The sequence below is a fragment of the Oryctolagus cuniculus genome, chromosome 1 (genome assembly GCF_964237555.1).
Source record: "Oryctolagus cuniculus chromosome 1, mOryCun1.1, whole genome shotgun sequence".
NCBI classification, from domain to species: domain Eukaryota; kingdom Metazoa; phylum Chordata; class Mammalia; order Lagomorpha; family Leporidae; genus Oryctolagus; species Oryctolagus cuniculus.
This window is the reverse complement of record NC_091432.1, coordinates 165,522,290-165,538,285: the sequence shown is the minus strand read 5'-3', so window position 1 is coordinate 165,538,285 and position 15,996 is coordinate 165,522,290. Positions and strand designations below refer to the sequence as shown.

Sequence of the window (15,996 nt, the reverse complement as noted above, 5' to 3'; positions counted from 1 at the left end):
TCTTTGGAAACAGGTAGCTCCTGCATTGCCTTAAAGTCTGCTTCAGAGTATTCTCTCAGTAGCGCTTACAGAGGAAGGCAGTGTTTCATTGATTTGCCTGCCATGATTGTTGCTCTAGGCCATGCTGTCAATATATTAAGACTGTTTAAATTTGACTTTTAGTTAAAATTAAGTCAGATGAAAATTGAAGCTGCTCACACTAGCTGCGCTTGAAGTACTCAGCTTTTTTGTTGTCTGGTGATCGCTCTGTTGGGCAGCACAGATGCAGAGCGTTTTCATGGCTGCAGGAAGTTCTGTTTGGCGGGGCTGTTGTAGGGTATTACATGAAGGTGGATACACATACGAGAAAAAGTGCTGCTTGCCAGAGAGGAATCCTTTCTAATTTGCAAAATCAGTCATAATTGTAACAATACATCCAACAGCTAAAAACACTTCCCCTCCCAATGTCATGAAAGTGAATAAGGTAGCAGTACAAAAACCACATAGACCATCTCACTGACCACCACAGTTGATTTGGATGATTTGCTATGGCAGAAGGTGTTCTCTTCTCTTCTGCTCCTCCTGATACCCGTTTTCAGCTCAGCATGCAATCAATTAAGACAGTTTAACCTGACAGAAGAAATAGTATTCCAGTGTGGCCTCTGTAGTTGTAGGGTTCAAAATGCCTGGGTTTCTATCCCACACTTTAATGGAGTGGAGTTTCCATGCAAGCTTGAGCAGCTACTTAACCTCTTGAAAACAGAGTATGTGTGAAGTAGGGTGGTTTTGAGAACTGAGCAAGGTAATATATGTGAGGCACTTAACCCAGTGCCTTGCAAATAGCATGTACTTGATTAATATAAACCACAAAAATGGAAAAGCGCTCAAGACTCTTCCAAGGATATGTGAGCTTCCCCTACGAGTCCCATGTAGTCCCAAGACATCTCACTGCTATTGCAGAACAACCCCTCATACTAGTTGGAGGTCTTGATATAGGACCTCCAAACAAACATGCAGAAAACTATCACTGACATCAGGGTGGTGGAATAAAGTAGGTATTTATTGCAAAGCACAGAGCAAGCAGCCTGGCAGCTAGTGCTTAATTCCTGGGCTCTCCAAGAAGTTGGGGTGAAGGTTCTAATAGATTGTATTTGGATCTGAGAGGTGTGTGTTCACTTCTTCCCTAAGTTCCAGGTTGGTCAGTGGTGCTAGAGAGCTTCCTCTGATTGATTGGTGATGCTTGGTCTCCAGGGCATTTATGATGGGCTGCTGGGCCTCAGTTGGTCTGGTGTTTCCATGTAAGTGTTAATTACCTTCTGCCTCACACCTGGAATTTTTCTGCCTGGACCTGGAATTCTACTAAACCGCTCCAGACAATACTAGCCAACAGGGTTTTATCTCTTGGAAAAATATGTCTTGTTGAGTCCAGTGATTAGAACCTTGTTGGCATAGGTATACAACTTTCAAAGTTAAGTGAATTCCTTCTGATAAAGGACAGGCAAGGACACCTTGGGCTTAGGGAGACTGATGAGATTCTGGGTCCTGCCTTTACATTACAGGGGTGTGGTCTCACTGTCAGGGTGGAGCACCCTGTGCCCTGTGGCTATCCACTACTGCTCGGCCAAAACATTGTCCAATTACTTGTTTCAGGAATACCTGTGATGACTTAATGCAAAACGTACATTCCTGTAAATGTGGTAAAATGGTTAACATTTTTAAAATGTTGGAATCATTGGATCTACTGTGCATGTAACAGATTTCCATGAAATTAGGTATTTATCTAGACTTTGTCTTTCTTTCTTGCATTATCCTTGATATCTTCCACCATAAACTATTTCCTGGAGGGTCCCAGCAGGAAAGAAATGGTACATCCAAAGCAGAGGTAGATTGGGGTGGGAGGAAAAGATAACTAAAGAGATTTTAAGAAGAGTTGATTTCCAGAGGTGCCCATGCTAAAGCACCCCAATTGAAATTAGACTTAACCAGCCCTAAGTCTGAAAGGTTAAGAGATGAAAACCTTATCTTTAGAAAATCCCTTCCTTTTTTTCTCAAGGGCCGTGGTAGCCATAAGATAGGAAAGCAGACTCTGTCCAAAAAGAGAGAGCAGAGGTTTCAAGAAACAAATAATCTCTTTCCTCCCCTACCGTCTCTTACCATTACCTGTTGTTGGTCATACCCGGCTGGAAGCCAGAGGGCAAGAAAAGATATTACTGAATTTGGTTTAGCCTTTACGGACACAGCACAGGGTGGAGAAGATTGAAAAATAGCTTTTGAAGGGCAGATGGAGGTTTCCTGAATAGCCCCTTTCATGAAATTCAAATTAATTATAAAGAGTTGCTTGTCTCTGATACATTTATTAACAGTATAGTTGCTGATAAAGGTTATGAGCTCTTATTTCCTCTCAGAATTATCCAGGTTTTTATTAAATAAGGTAGTAAGAGTGAATCTGAATGGTATTAGTCTGAAAAGTATTTTATAATCCAGTTAAAAAGGTATGTTTGTGTATTTTGGTTTTCCAGATGTAAAAAAAAAGTTTTTATTTGCCTACTTTCTAATAGAGTGAAAAGAATGAAAAATAGTATTTTTTTCTACTCCCCTAGACAAAGTCATTTCTTGCTATGGATGAGTAGTTACTTACAAGATTGGTTTAATTAATGCTGCACTCAAATGTCAAAGAATGTGGGAGTTTGTTTTAATCTTGACCTCAACCTACTCAAAAGAAAAATAATACTTGGTTTAAGAGATTTAAATGCTGTAATTTACAAGTAAACTCGAACCAAATGAATTTCAAGTAAGTGTCAAAGAGAAGCATTTAAAATTTGGCAAGGGAAAAAAGTTTGAAGATTATGGTGGTTTCTTATACTGGAAGGAAAAAAAAACCCCAGCTTAATTGGGTTTCTTTGCAGGTTGCCGCTGTAAGTGCCTTTGCCCAGACTCTGCGAAGATACACGTCTCTCAATCACCTGGCCCAGGCAGCTCGCGCAGTGCTTCAGAACACTTCCCAAATCAACCAGATGCTCAACGACCTCAACCGTGTGGACTTCGCCAACGTCCAGGTACTCTGTCTCTTTGCAAAACGTATTTTTAAGTAAAGATATTCAATTTGTGCTTCTTAACTTGGATCATCTCATCTGTATGCAGGCATTTGTATTCACAGTGTCCTGAAAGAGAGGAGTTTTACTCAGATAGGACTGTGGTTTGTAGGTAGTCTACTGAGAGTTATAGTTCTAGAAGGTAGTGTATTATCTTACCTGGCTTTGCTGAATAATGCATGAGTAATGAAGATCACAGTCATTGAAATCAGGCCAAAAATTACACACCTCCATCTATCAGTGGGACTTTGGGCAAGTTACATAACTACTATGAACTTTCTTCACCTTACAGAATCCTATCTTGGATAGTTGTTTACATGTTTAGTAATTTTTACCATGACAAACACAAAGATATTTATGTTTTTATAGTATCCAGCTTTTCAAGAACTAAAAGAAACTCTATTTCAGAGTTTACTATAGGTTTCTATTAAACATTTATTCACCTGAAAAGAACTAGATATAGTCAGATTGTTTATTTTGATAGTTGCAAGTGAAAAAAAATTTAACTTTATAATCAAACTACTCACTACAACTTTATAGCTTTAAAAATAAAAGATCTAATGATGTTATTATAGAATTCCAGCAAATACTTTATTTCTGTTACTAAGGAAATGAAACTTATTGTTACTGCATAAAACAATGCTATTGCGCACCAGAAGCATAGGCAACACAACAATAAAATACATACACCAAACATAACTACAAATTTCAAACTTTTGGTCTTCAAAAGACAGCATTAAGAAAGTAAAATGGGGGAAGGCATTTGGTGTAGCATTTAAGAAACTCCTTGGCATGCCCACATCCCATATCTGAAATCCCAAATTAAGGTCCAACTCCACTTCTTATTCCAGCTTCCTGCTACTGTATACCCTGGGAAGCAGCAGCAATAACTCAAGTGGTTGGGTCCCTAACCCCCACAGGGGAGATCCTGGCCCCTGGCTTCAGCCTAGCCCAGCCTTAACTATTGCAGGCATTTGGGGAGTGAACCAGGAGATGGGGTATCTGTCTCTCTCTATCTCTGTTTCAGTGTTTCAAATAAATAAAGACAAACATTTAAAAAAGTGAAATGACAACTCACAGAATATGAGGATTTTTTTTGCAAATCATTTATTTTTTATTTCTTTTAAAGATTTATTTATTCAAGAGGCAGAGTTCCAGACAGAGAGAGGGAGAGATAGAGAGAGAGGTCTTCCATCTGCTGGTCTACTTCCCAAATGACCACAATGGTCAGAGCTGGGCTGATCCAAAGCCAGGAGCCAGGAGCTTCTTCTGGGTCTCCCATGTGAGTGCAGGGGCCCAAGCAGTTGGACCATCTTCCACTGCTTTCCCAGGCCATCAGCAGGGAGCTGGGACTTGAACCATGTGGGATGCCGGCACCATAGGTGGAAGCTTAACCTTCTACACCACAGCTGCAGCCTCAAATTATCTATCTTATAAATGACTTCTGTCAAGAATATGTAAAGAACTATTATGTATACCACAATAATAAAAAGATGACCTGATTAAAAAATGGACAAAAATCTAAGAGATGCTTCTCCAAAGAAACTATACAGATGGTAAATAAGTGTGTGAAGAGTTGCTCAACATCATTAGCCACGTTAAATTAAAGCCACAATAAAGGGCCAGCGTTGTGGCATAGAAGTAAAGCCTCCTCCTCCTGCAGTGCCGGCATCCTTGCAACTGCATGGGAGACCTGGAAGAAGCTCCTGGCCCCTGGCTTCAAATCGGTCCAGCTCTGGCCATTGCAGCCATTTGGGGAGTGAGCCAATAGATGGAAGACCTCTCTCTCTCTCTCTCTCTCTCTGCCTCTGCTTCTCTGTAACTCTGCCTTTCAAATAAATAAATAAATCTTAAAAAAAAAAATAATGAAGTCCCACTTCATATATGAGGGTTTTTTTTGTTTTGTTTTGTTTTGTTTTTTGACAGGCAGAGTGGACAGTGAGAGAGAGAGACAGAGAGAAAGGTCTTCCTTCCGTTGGTTCACCCTCCAATGGCTGCTGTGGCCAGCACACCGCGCTGATCCGAAGCCAGGAGCCAGGTACTTATCCTGGTCTCCCATGGGGTGCAGGGCCCAAGCACTTGGGCCATCCTCCACTGCACTCCCGGGCCACAGCAGAGAGCTGGCCTGGAAGAGGGGCAACCGGGACAGAATCCGGCACCCCGACCAGGACTAGAACCCCGGGGTGCCGGCACTGCAGGTGGAGAATTAGCCAAGTGAGCCACGGCGCTGGCCCTGAGAGGGGTCTTCAAAAAGTTGACAATAGGATGCATAGTATGAACAAACTGCATGAATTTAAAATTCTTTTGCACTGAGATAAATTTATCTTCTGATTCCAGTTTATCCACAAACTTTTTGAAGTGTCCTTTTACACTAACATTAGTTAATCATCCTTGTTTCTTTTCCTTTTCTGTTCCAAGTTTTACCATGTTTTCACAATGTCTTCTGTTTCCCATTCCGTCTTTATCACCCTCTCCTATTAATTTGGAAATGGTGCCTACTCCTACAACATTTATCTCAGTAAGACTGACAAATATAAGGCTGATGTTCTTAGAATAAAGTATAGCTTAACCTAGTGAAATTACATGTAAATGTCAGTATTACAGTACTCTAAGAGTTTGAAACTCCTTACTACTTCATTCTCTAAATCAATCTTTTCCTCATGCATTGAAGATAATTTTTTTTTAGTGTGTAGTTGGTCTTCTGCTCTCTTTAACTGATAGCGTTACAAATACATCATTCTCCAATCATGTACATGTACTGTTGTTCTTCTGCAGTGTTGACTAAATACTTTGGGTGACCTGAACTTACAACCTAGCTATTGTATATACTTGCTTTTTAAAATTTTTTTTTAAATTTTTTGCCAGGCAGAGTTAGACAGTGAGAAAGAGAGACAGGGAGAGAGTTATAGACAGTGAGAGAGACAGAGAGAAAGGTCTTCCTTCTGTTGGTTCACCCCCCAAATGGCCGCTACAGCCGGCACTGTGCCGATCCGAAGCCAGTTGCTTCCTCCTGGTCTCCCATGTGAGTGCAGAGACCCAAGCACTTGGGCCATCCTCCGCTGCCCTTCTGGGCCACAGCAGAGAGCTGGACTGGAAGAGGAGCAACTTGGACTAGTATCCGACACCCCAGCTGGGACTAGAACCCCAGAGTGCCGGCGCTGCAGGCGGAGGATTAGCCAAGTGAGCCACGGCGCCACGCCGGCCTATTGTATGTACTTGTTTGTGTATTTAAAAGGCATTCATATTTGAAAGTTCCTGACTACTTGTCATTTTGTATATAATTTTTTTGTAAGTTAAGAACACCTTTAAAGATCATTCTTAGGTTTTATTATAAAATTGAAATAACCAAATTCCTATCATGAGGAAAATATTTACATTGAACTCTATCATTAGTTTATTTTCAGTTTAGCCCCTACAACATTACCTTCCATAAGAATGCATAAGGGTGATACTGACAAATATGCTTAAAAAAAGGTTTATTAGAGTTTGATAAACCAAAATAATGTGCCATAGTTTTTTTTTTTTTTTTAAAGATGTATTTATTTATTTGAAAGTTGAGTTACAGACAGTGAGAGGGAGAGACAGAGAGTGGTCTTCCGTCTGCTGGTTCACTCCCCACGTGGCTGTGATGGCTGGAGCTGTGCTGATTCGAAGCCAGGAACTTGGAGCTTCTTCCAGGTCTCCCACATGGGTGCAGGGGCTCAAGCATCTGGGCCATCTTCTACTGCTTTCCCGGGCCATAGCAGAGAGCTGAATTGGAAGAGGGGCAGCCAGGACTAGAACCCAGCGCCCAATGGGATGCCGGCACCGCAGGTGGAAACTTAACTCACTGAGCCACAACACCGCCCCTCTGTGCCATAATTTTATTTCTCTGAGTTACATTTTAGGTCAAAAATGTTTCTTGGCAAAAATCTAACTCCCAAGTAAATAATGAGTCTGAACTTATGGTAAGAAATAAAACTAAATTCTTCCACAGATGCCTGTAAGGTTCTCCTTCCTGTTATCAATATACAAACCCAGAACAACCTCCCCTACAGTGGGTATAGAGTTTCCATTTTTTTAGTTGAAGAACTTCTAGAGATCTCTTGCATAGCAAAGAGTGCTGTGCTCTTAAAAATGGTGGAAGTGGTGAGTATCAAGTATTTTTTTATCAAATAAAAAGAATGCTTAGATGTTAATGAAAGAATAAAACACTACCTCCTATCGCTTTCTTGATGCTCAGAAATGTCCCCTGGGGGCCGGTGCCTGGGCTCACTAGGCTAATCCGCCTGCAGCGCCAGCACCCCGGGTTCTAGTCCCAGTCAGGGCGCCGGATTCTGTCCCAGTTGCTCCTCTTCCAGTCCAGCTCTCTGCTGTGGCCGGGGAGTGCAGTGGAGGATGGCCCAAGTGCTTGGGCCCTGCACCTGCATGGGAGACCAGGAGGAAGCACCTGGCTCCTGGCTTCGGATTGGCACAGCGCCGGCTGTAGTGGCCATTTGGTGGGTGAACCAACGGAAGGAAGACCTTTCTCTCTGTCTCTCTCTCTCTCACTGTCTAACTCTGCCTGTCAAAAAAAAGAAAGAAGGAAAAAAGAAAAAAGAAGTGTCTTCTGGGAGTCCTCAGGGACCCTTAAATTGATATGAAAAATATTAGAGTCATTTGACAGTGTATATTAAAAGATCTTAGCTATTCTTCTTATATAAATCTATCATAATAAGTGTGAATATAACAAAGATAAAGTTACAAGATTACTAATTCTAGCTTTATTCATAATAATAAAATGTAGGAGTCAACAAATGTCTAACTGTATGAAATTGGTGATATAATTATATATTAATGTAATGAAACAAATTAATTCACTGAAAACAGATACAACTCCACATTTGCCTCAGTAGAAAAATAGTTAAAATCTTTAAGCAGAGTATGTAGTTTCATATAATATAATTCTCTTTTATGTTAATATTTACATATGGATAAGGATAAATATATAAGCAAGTATAGTGTTGCATATATTACATATGAAGTTACATTTGTGTTAAAACAAAAAGTTTGTGTTAAAATGGAATTAAGAGGTAAGTTTATTTTGATACAAGAAAATTTTGAAATATATGCACATTTTTTCATTATACTATTTTACATGTTCTTTTTAAAGTACTTTGTATGAATAAATACATGTATTTTTATATGAATGTGAGAGCCTGAAGGGTTATATACATCAAGTAGCATTCTTTATTGTTGCAATTTTAAATATTCTAAATATTTTGTTCCTTTGACTTGCTTGTACTCTCAGTTTTTTCTAGCATTACATTTTCATGTACTTACAATATGTGAAAGTGATGTTTAGATGGTAACAGCTGAAAGAATTTATGATTCGCTAGACAAAAGAAACCAGACTAGTGGATCTCAGCCCCTGAGATGCAGTCAGAACCATGGATTTCCCTGGGGAAATCAGATAACCTGAGGGTGAGGCATTTTGCATTTGAAGTGCCTCCAAGTTGAAATGACCCTGAATAGATAAAAGTCTGTAGGATCAGGAGAGATGTGGAAACTCGGGATTGGAGATTTGAGATTTATTCAGTTGAAATTGGTAATTGGAATGAACTGACAACCATATAGAATAAAAGTTGTAGATACTTTTGTTTCCAGAAAAACACATACATACTCACAATATTCTACAGACAGACTTAAGACTTTTACAGACACATCACCAGAGAAGCCCATCTTGACAAAATTATCCAAACACATCTTAAAAATTCTTGTTAACTTTTATTTGTCAAATGTTATGCTTAGGGGAACTAAGGCCCACATAGATGGAATTAATTGCCAGAGGTCAGTTTGGTTGATCAAGACCTAGTTTATAATCCATATCTTCTGGCTCTCAGTCAAATATTATATTACCAAATAGTTGCATTTTGACCTTGAGAGAATATATTTTTAATCCTCACATGCATTGTAGGACTAGAATCATTATAAAATTTATGGCAACCACTGGAGAGTAGCTTTAAAAGTACCAGTTTGCATTGCAGCTGCTAACCATGAAGCCCCCCAGTCAGAATCAGGAGGAAAATTGCAAGAATCAAATTTCTTGGCAGGTAGCAATCTACATTTTTCTCAGAAGAGTTTTTGTTGTTGTTTTAAGTCCTGTGAATTAATTTGCATTTATAGCCTTGCCTTGAAAGCCCTTGAGATTTTTGTTCCCAATCCATAAGCTCCTACAGCATATGCTTCTACCTAGTACCATTCAGAATATTTGTTTCTGTTCTGCTCTTAAGAGATCGTTTTTTGGCTGATTGGACTTATTTATCCATCTGACTTACCTCAGGAATCTTCTCATGTGAATTTGGAAGTTTGGCCTCACAGGGTGGGGATTGAGGGTTAGGGGGAGACGGTATGAAAACTGAAGAAAATGAAAGGCTGCATACTGTAGGTTTGGGCTTCTAGTTTTGTTAAGTAATCACGTATTTTAGTCTTTTGCACAGTCTAGCTAATGTAGAAAAACCAGGTCATGCTTTTAATCCCACCACATCTCATGTACCAGAGTAAACAAAGAGAGGTAGTACAGCCCTACAACTGCCAAAGGTTTTTCCTTAACAACTGACAGGTAGGTGTTTATTTTCTCAGTTCGTTTATACTGTTTGATGCTTTTATTATAATTTCCCCCTTGTGCATTTCTTCTTCGTGCTGACATTCCGTGAGAAGATGCTGAGTTGAGTTTTGCTTTGCTTTCTGTGTTGTGTCCAGGAGCAGGCTTCCTGGGTGTGTCAGTGTGATGACAACATGGTTCAAAGACTAGAAACAGACTTCAAGATGACGCTACAGCAGCAGAGCACTCTGGAGCAGTGGGCCGCGTGGCTTGACAATGTGATGATGCAAGCCCTGAAACCCTACGAAGGAAGGCCCAGTTTCCCAAAAGCCGCCCGGCAATTTCTGCTAAAATGGTCTTTCTACAGGTAACGTCTTAGCTGTTCTGGAGATTTCTTCTCCTTAGTCTGTCAATAGGAGAGAGCCTCTCGGACAAAAGAGATAAGTGAAGACTTTAACTTGTGAGGACTCCTTGTTAGAACTGTCCTCAACCGAGCTCAGTGATTATGACAGCACGGAAACAAACCAAGAGATTTATAGAAGTAAACTTGGCTAGAATTGGAAATGTTCTTGCTAAAAGCTCTATGTATTCTCAGGTGTGAACATCTAGGATTCCAGTGTGGATAGTGCGCTCAGCAGTACTGTAGAGGCCACACTCCTTACTCTGGCAGCTTCCATAGTTTAAACTTCTCTCTTGAGGTCTTCATACCACGTTTCTTTGGTTCTGTTGTTCATTGATCTTCAAATTGTGCTCTCTACCCCACTAGCATCACTGTCACTTGGAAATGTATAAGAAATGCAGTCTTGGGCCCCCATCCAAAATCTGCACGAATCAGAATCTGTAAAGATCTAGCAGTCTGTATTTTTCTTTAAAGATTTATTTATTTATTTGAAAGAGTTACAGTGTGTGTGTGTGTGTGTGTGTGTGTGTGTGTGTGTGGAGGGGGGTTGGGGTGTGGCAGGGAGAGACTGAAAGAGAGATCTTCCATCCACTGGTTCATTCTCTGAATGCTGCAGTGGCTGGAGCTGAGCCTGTTAAAAGTAAGGAGCCAGGAACTTTGTTGAGGTCTCCCACATGAGTGCAGGGACCCAAGGACTTGGGCCATCCCTTGCTGCTTTCCCAGGTGCATTAGCAGGGACCTGAATTGGAAGTGGAGCAGCCAGGTCTCAAACCATTGCCTATATGAGATACCAGCATTGCAGGTGGCAGTTTTATCCAGTCCACCACAGCCCAACCCCAGCAATCTGTATTTTGAAGTGCTCCAGGTCATTCTAAGGTGTGCACATAACCATCTAGTTATTTTCTTAATTGTATTAATTCCAACTGTTTGATAGCCTTGCTGTACATGTTAAAAAAATTCCTTCCTGCTTCCTGAGACATATGAAATCAGAATCTTGGTAGACCAGAAGGGAATGGGGAGAGGGGGAAGAGAAATGGGTGAGTTGTTTCTTTGTTTTCCAAGGAACTATGCTGGTGATTCTAATGTACAGTCAATAATGTAACATAGCTTATTAATAATGTGAATCACCATTTGACTAACATAGTATAGAGAAAATTTATGTTTTTATAGACATAGAAGAAATCCAGGAGAGAGAGGCTTTCTGATTACATAATAGATGATGTAAAAAATTATTTATTGACCTTAATACTGCTGCAAGGTTTAAAAACGGCATTTATTAGCAGTGGAGGTCAGCATTGATAATATGCACACAGAAACACACATGATGGAATTGGCTGATGGAATTTTATTTTCCTAAGTTATATAAGTTCTGTTTTTTAAATGATATATATTTATTTATTCATTTATTTGAAAGACAGATATCTTCCATTCTCTGATTCAGTCCCCTATTGGCTACAACAGCCAGGTCTGGCCCAAGCTGAAGCCAGCAGCCAGGAACTCCACCTGGGTCCCTCATGTGGGTGGTGGGTACATGGGCCATTTTCTGCTAGTTTCCCAGGTGCATTAGCAGAGAGCTGGATCAAAAGTAGAGCAACAGGCACTGCAACATGGGATGCCAGCATCAAAAGCAACAGCGTAACCTGCTGTACCACAGTGCCAGCCTGGGAGTTCACCTTTTTAACACTGGCATTTGTTCTTGTAGAGTTTATTTTGATTCTTTAGTGAAAGAAAGCCCCACTGACTTGGGCTGAAAAGCCAATGCTATTTAAATGAATAGGTAATTCCTAGTTTATAACCCATGCTGCCATGCAAATATGAGAAAGTCATGACCACAGGGCATATCCATGACTGTCACTGTGGTTGCCATGTGAATGTCAATGGTGAGTCCAAAGGTGACTGTTAGAAGAGATGGTAGAATAAATTTATGAATTGGGCCGGCACCACAGCTCACTAGGCTAATCCTCTGCCTTGCGGCGCCGGCACACCGGGTTCTAGTCCCGGTCGGGGCGCCGGATTCTGTCCTGGTGGCCCCTCTTCCAGGCCAGCTCTATGCTGTCCAGGGAGTGCAGTGGAGGATGGCCCAGGTGCTTGGGCCCTGCACCCCATGGGAGACCAGGATAAGTACCTGGCTCATGCCATCGGATCAGCACGGTGCACTGGCCACGGTGGCCATTGGAGGGTGAACCAACGGCAAAGGAAGACCTTTCTCTCTGTCTCTCTCTCTCACTGTCCACTCTGCCTGTCAGAAAATAAATAAATAAATAAATAAAAATAAATTTATGAATTGGAAGTACTTGTGACCCCAGTAGGACCAGGATATAAGATTCCCACCTTGTTTTCATCGCTTTTGTAAAGATGGCACCAGAGCTCTTTGAATCATGATGACAGTTGCTTTGATTTTTACTATAAATGACTTATGTCTCCTCTGACTTGGCCTGATTTTTCTTTCTTTTTTATAATTCTCTGAAATTATTTTTTAAAGATTTATTTATTTGTTTGAAAGACAGACCTACAGAGGCAGGATGAGACAGAGAGAGAGAAGAGAGAGGAAGAGAGAGAGATTTCATCTGCTGTTTCACTTCCCAAATGGTCCTGGCCAGGCCAAAGCTAGGAGCCTGGAACTTCACCTGGGTCTCCCGCGTGGGTGCAGGGCCCCAAGCACTTGGACCATCTTTCATAGCTTTCCCAGGCCCATTACCAGGGAGCTGGATTGGAAGTGAAATAGCCAGGACATGAACTGGCAACTCTATGGGATGCCAGCATTACAGGCAGTGGCTTTATTTGCTATACTCTAACACCGATGAAGTGAAGGTAATAGATAAGCCACTTCTGTGTAATTGAGTTAAATTATCCCTGTGTCCTAATGCTTTCCAGTGTTTATCCCAGAGTCACATGCAGTGAAAGAAAGCCTGCTACCATTTTATTGTTGCTTTGTTTTGGTTTTTATACTGGTGTAATTCCATATTTCTGCTTCTCATCTATTTAATTCTTTGAGCTCACGTGAATTGAGAAGTTCACTACTAAGGTCTTTGACTCTGCCCAGCTGGTAGTCTACAGTGATGTCAGTGCTGGGTTTTGATCTAGGTGTTGATGAGAAATTTCATTTGCTCCTTGATACTTCAGGAAGGTTTGGAAAGCATTGTCATGGTGTCCTCAGAGTGTCTGTAGTAACAGTGCTAATAATGGTGGAGTTCAAAATTTTAATTTGAGAGCAGATCTCAGATGTTTTCCCATTCACTTGAAAGTTGGTATTTTATTCATCAGTTTTTTCCCCAGAAAATAATGACCATGGCCTGACATACATGTTCCATGAGTGAAGGGTAGAAGCAGGAATAACACTGTCCTAAAACGTGTCTGACCGAAGACACAGACATCCTCTGCATCAGAGAAAGCAAGGCTTTTGCTTTTTCCCTTCCGCTGTTTTCTTACATTGTTGATGTCAACCTTGCCCTTACTCCTTCCTGTGGTTTTTCTCTTTCTATATTTGGTTGATATCATTTTAGAAATACACCCCTGCAGCCTTCTTTCCACAGAGATCTGTTGCAGGTATCTTGAAAGGAGAGAAAATTACTTACTTGTGTTTCTTGTTCTCTGCAGATACACAAACCCAGTAGATCATCACTTGCCTGCCCTCTGTCCTCCCTGAGTTGGGGATAATTGGCTTGTTATTATTAGACACCATTATGGCTATTATTTTCATTTCAAAAAGACTCAAAGGCATACACTTCAGGGCCACAGAAGGAAAGGCACATTCAGACAAATGTGTCCCTCCTGCTGGTAGACCAAGTCAATAGCAGAGAGACTTAAGACCCTTTAATATATGAGCTGGTTTTCACTGAGGCATAAGAACATATTGAGTACTGAAAACTGCATTCACAGACTATCAGAAAAGCAGAAATACATTATTTTAAAAATGTTTTTGGCATCATAATTGCCAAAAATTTATGAGTCTATAAGTGCCATTGTAAATTCGGCAGTCACATTCATAGATCCTGCATCTTTTAGTTAATCTCCTAATTTCTAAAGTTCTGTGTATAAATTTACATGCACAGAAATCTAGAAATCTACTGGCAAAGGATCTTGGAGGTTGCATTTGGTATACTGCTGCACACACACACTCTGTGCCGAACAGGGGTCTCTCCTTGCTGAACCTGGCTTTTGAATGGCTAATGTTGGCTTCCTGGGAAGTAGGAAAAACAAGTGACTGCCTTTCCCAGATAGAAATAGCAAAGTATATGGGCCATTTCTCAGGTTGTGCATTGTGCATTGTGCATTGAGCATTCCTCAGGGTCACCCTGACAGTCATCCAAATATTCCATTTGTAAAAATGCCTGGAAAGGAGGGGAAGAGAACCACATTTGCTTGTACCCTGACAATATATAAATGTTCCAGAAACCAATACCTTGAACTCTGAGCACTGCTCAAAGACAGAGTTCACGTGGGGGTCACAGGTGTGATGTTTTCACCTGTCTTCTTAGGAAGAGTCTGATGCATGCTCCAATGTACAGAGGTGGATTGAGCATTAGTATGTATGTTTAGAGTTAGTGTATGTTTCAGTTTCCACACTGTAAGTTAGAAAGATAAATACACAAATGCATTTCTCATCCATTATAAAATAATTGATGTTTACAACTCTGATTTTAAAAGGAGTTGAATTCATGGTAACCTAGCAACATGAAATTAAGTGGAGTCAATTTTGCAACAGTCATACAGAAGTCTGAATCGGACAATAGGGTTCCAATTAAACTGTTAATTGTGTCATTTAATACTTGGTGTGTAGGGCAGAGGTCCAATACAGTGTGAATAAAGTACACACAGCATTGATAATGCAATTGAACTGCTTCTTTTCCAAACATATGACAATAATTTTGTGATACATTTATCAGTACTTTTAAAAAATAGCTATTATAATTGAAAACCAACAGATTTTTAGAAAAATTTCTAATAGAATTTGCTAGTGCATATTCATGTTATACTGAAATACAGTGGTTGCCTAATCATCCAAAGGTTTCTGAAACACCTTAATGAAATGCACAGGTCTTTTTGTGGCATTCAAGGCACTGCACAGTCCAGCTGCTAGTGACTTCCAGGCCCTGTCATGTGTCCCTCTCTGCTCACTGTCCTCCAGCCACATGGGCCTCCTGGCTGCTCTCTGAATACATTGGCAACCACAGCTCTTCACCACGTGTTCCCCAGGTTCATTTCCTCGCTTCAGCCCAGTGCCTGCCTAGCTATGAACCCCTCAGGATTTTCCCGATACCTAACTTACACTGCCTGCCCTCGGCACTCTCCGGCCTCACCCTAACCCATGGGATTTGTAACTACCTGACTTTGTATTTCCAATCTGCTTGTGCATTTACTGACTGTCCTTCTTGCTGCAGGTAAGCTTTTTTTTTTTTTTTTTTTTTTTTTTGACAGGCAGAGTTAGACAGTGAGAGAGAGAGAGACAGGTCTTCCTTTTTTCCATTGGTTCACCCCCCAAGTGGCCGCTATGGCCGGCTGCGCTGATCGAAGCCAGGAGCCAGGCACTTCCTCCTGGTCTCCCATGGGGTGCAGGGACCAAGCACTTGGGCCATCCTCCACTGCACTCCCGGGCCACAGCAGAGAGCTGGACTGGTAGAGGAGCAACCAGGACAGAACCAGCGCCCCAACCAGGACTAGAACCCGGGGTGCTGGCGCCACAGGCAGAGGATTAGCTTAGTGAGCGGTGGCGCCGGCCCTCTTTTTTTTTTTTTTTTTAACCAAACTTTTGCATGACTTACTCTAAAGCAAGACCCTGGAACACAATAAATATCTATTAAATGAGTAAAAAGATAATTGACTTTGCATTTCAGTAATTATATCAGAAAACTCCTCATTAGGAACATTTTTCTTAGTAATCTATGTGATTCAGGGTTATTATATTTTAAGATAAATAGAAAGCCCTAATATATGAGTCAGTAAATATATAAAGAATTTATTCT

At 40.9% G+C, this 15,996-nt stretch overlaps 1 protein-coding gene across 12 annotated transcripts in view; it reads left to right on the top strand.

Moving 5' to 3' along the window:
* Positions 1-15,996, top strand: part of RFX3 (regulatory factor X3) — a 340,088-nt gene that overhangs the window by 293,066 nt on the left and 31,026 nt on the right. For all 12 annotated transcript variants that reach the window (XM_051846155.2, XM_051846152.2, XM_051846162.2 and 9 more), the window contains 2 exons: positions 2,886-3,035; positions 9,792-10,000. In XM_051846155.2, coding sequence (XP_051702115.1) covers positions 2,886-3,035; positions 9,792-10,000 — 359 coding nt within the window. The remainder of the gene's footprint in view (positions 1-2,885; positions 3,036-9,791; positions 10,001-15,996) is intronic.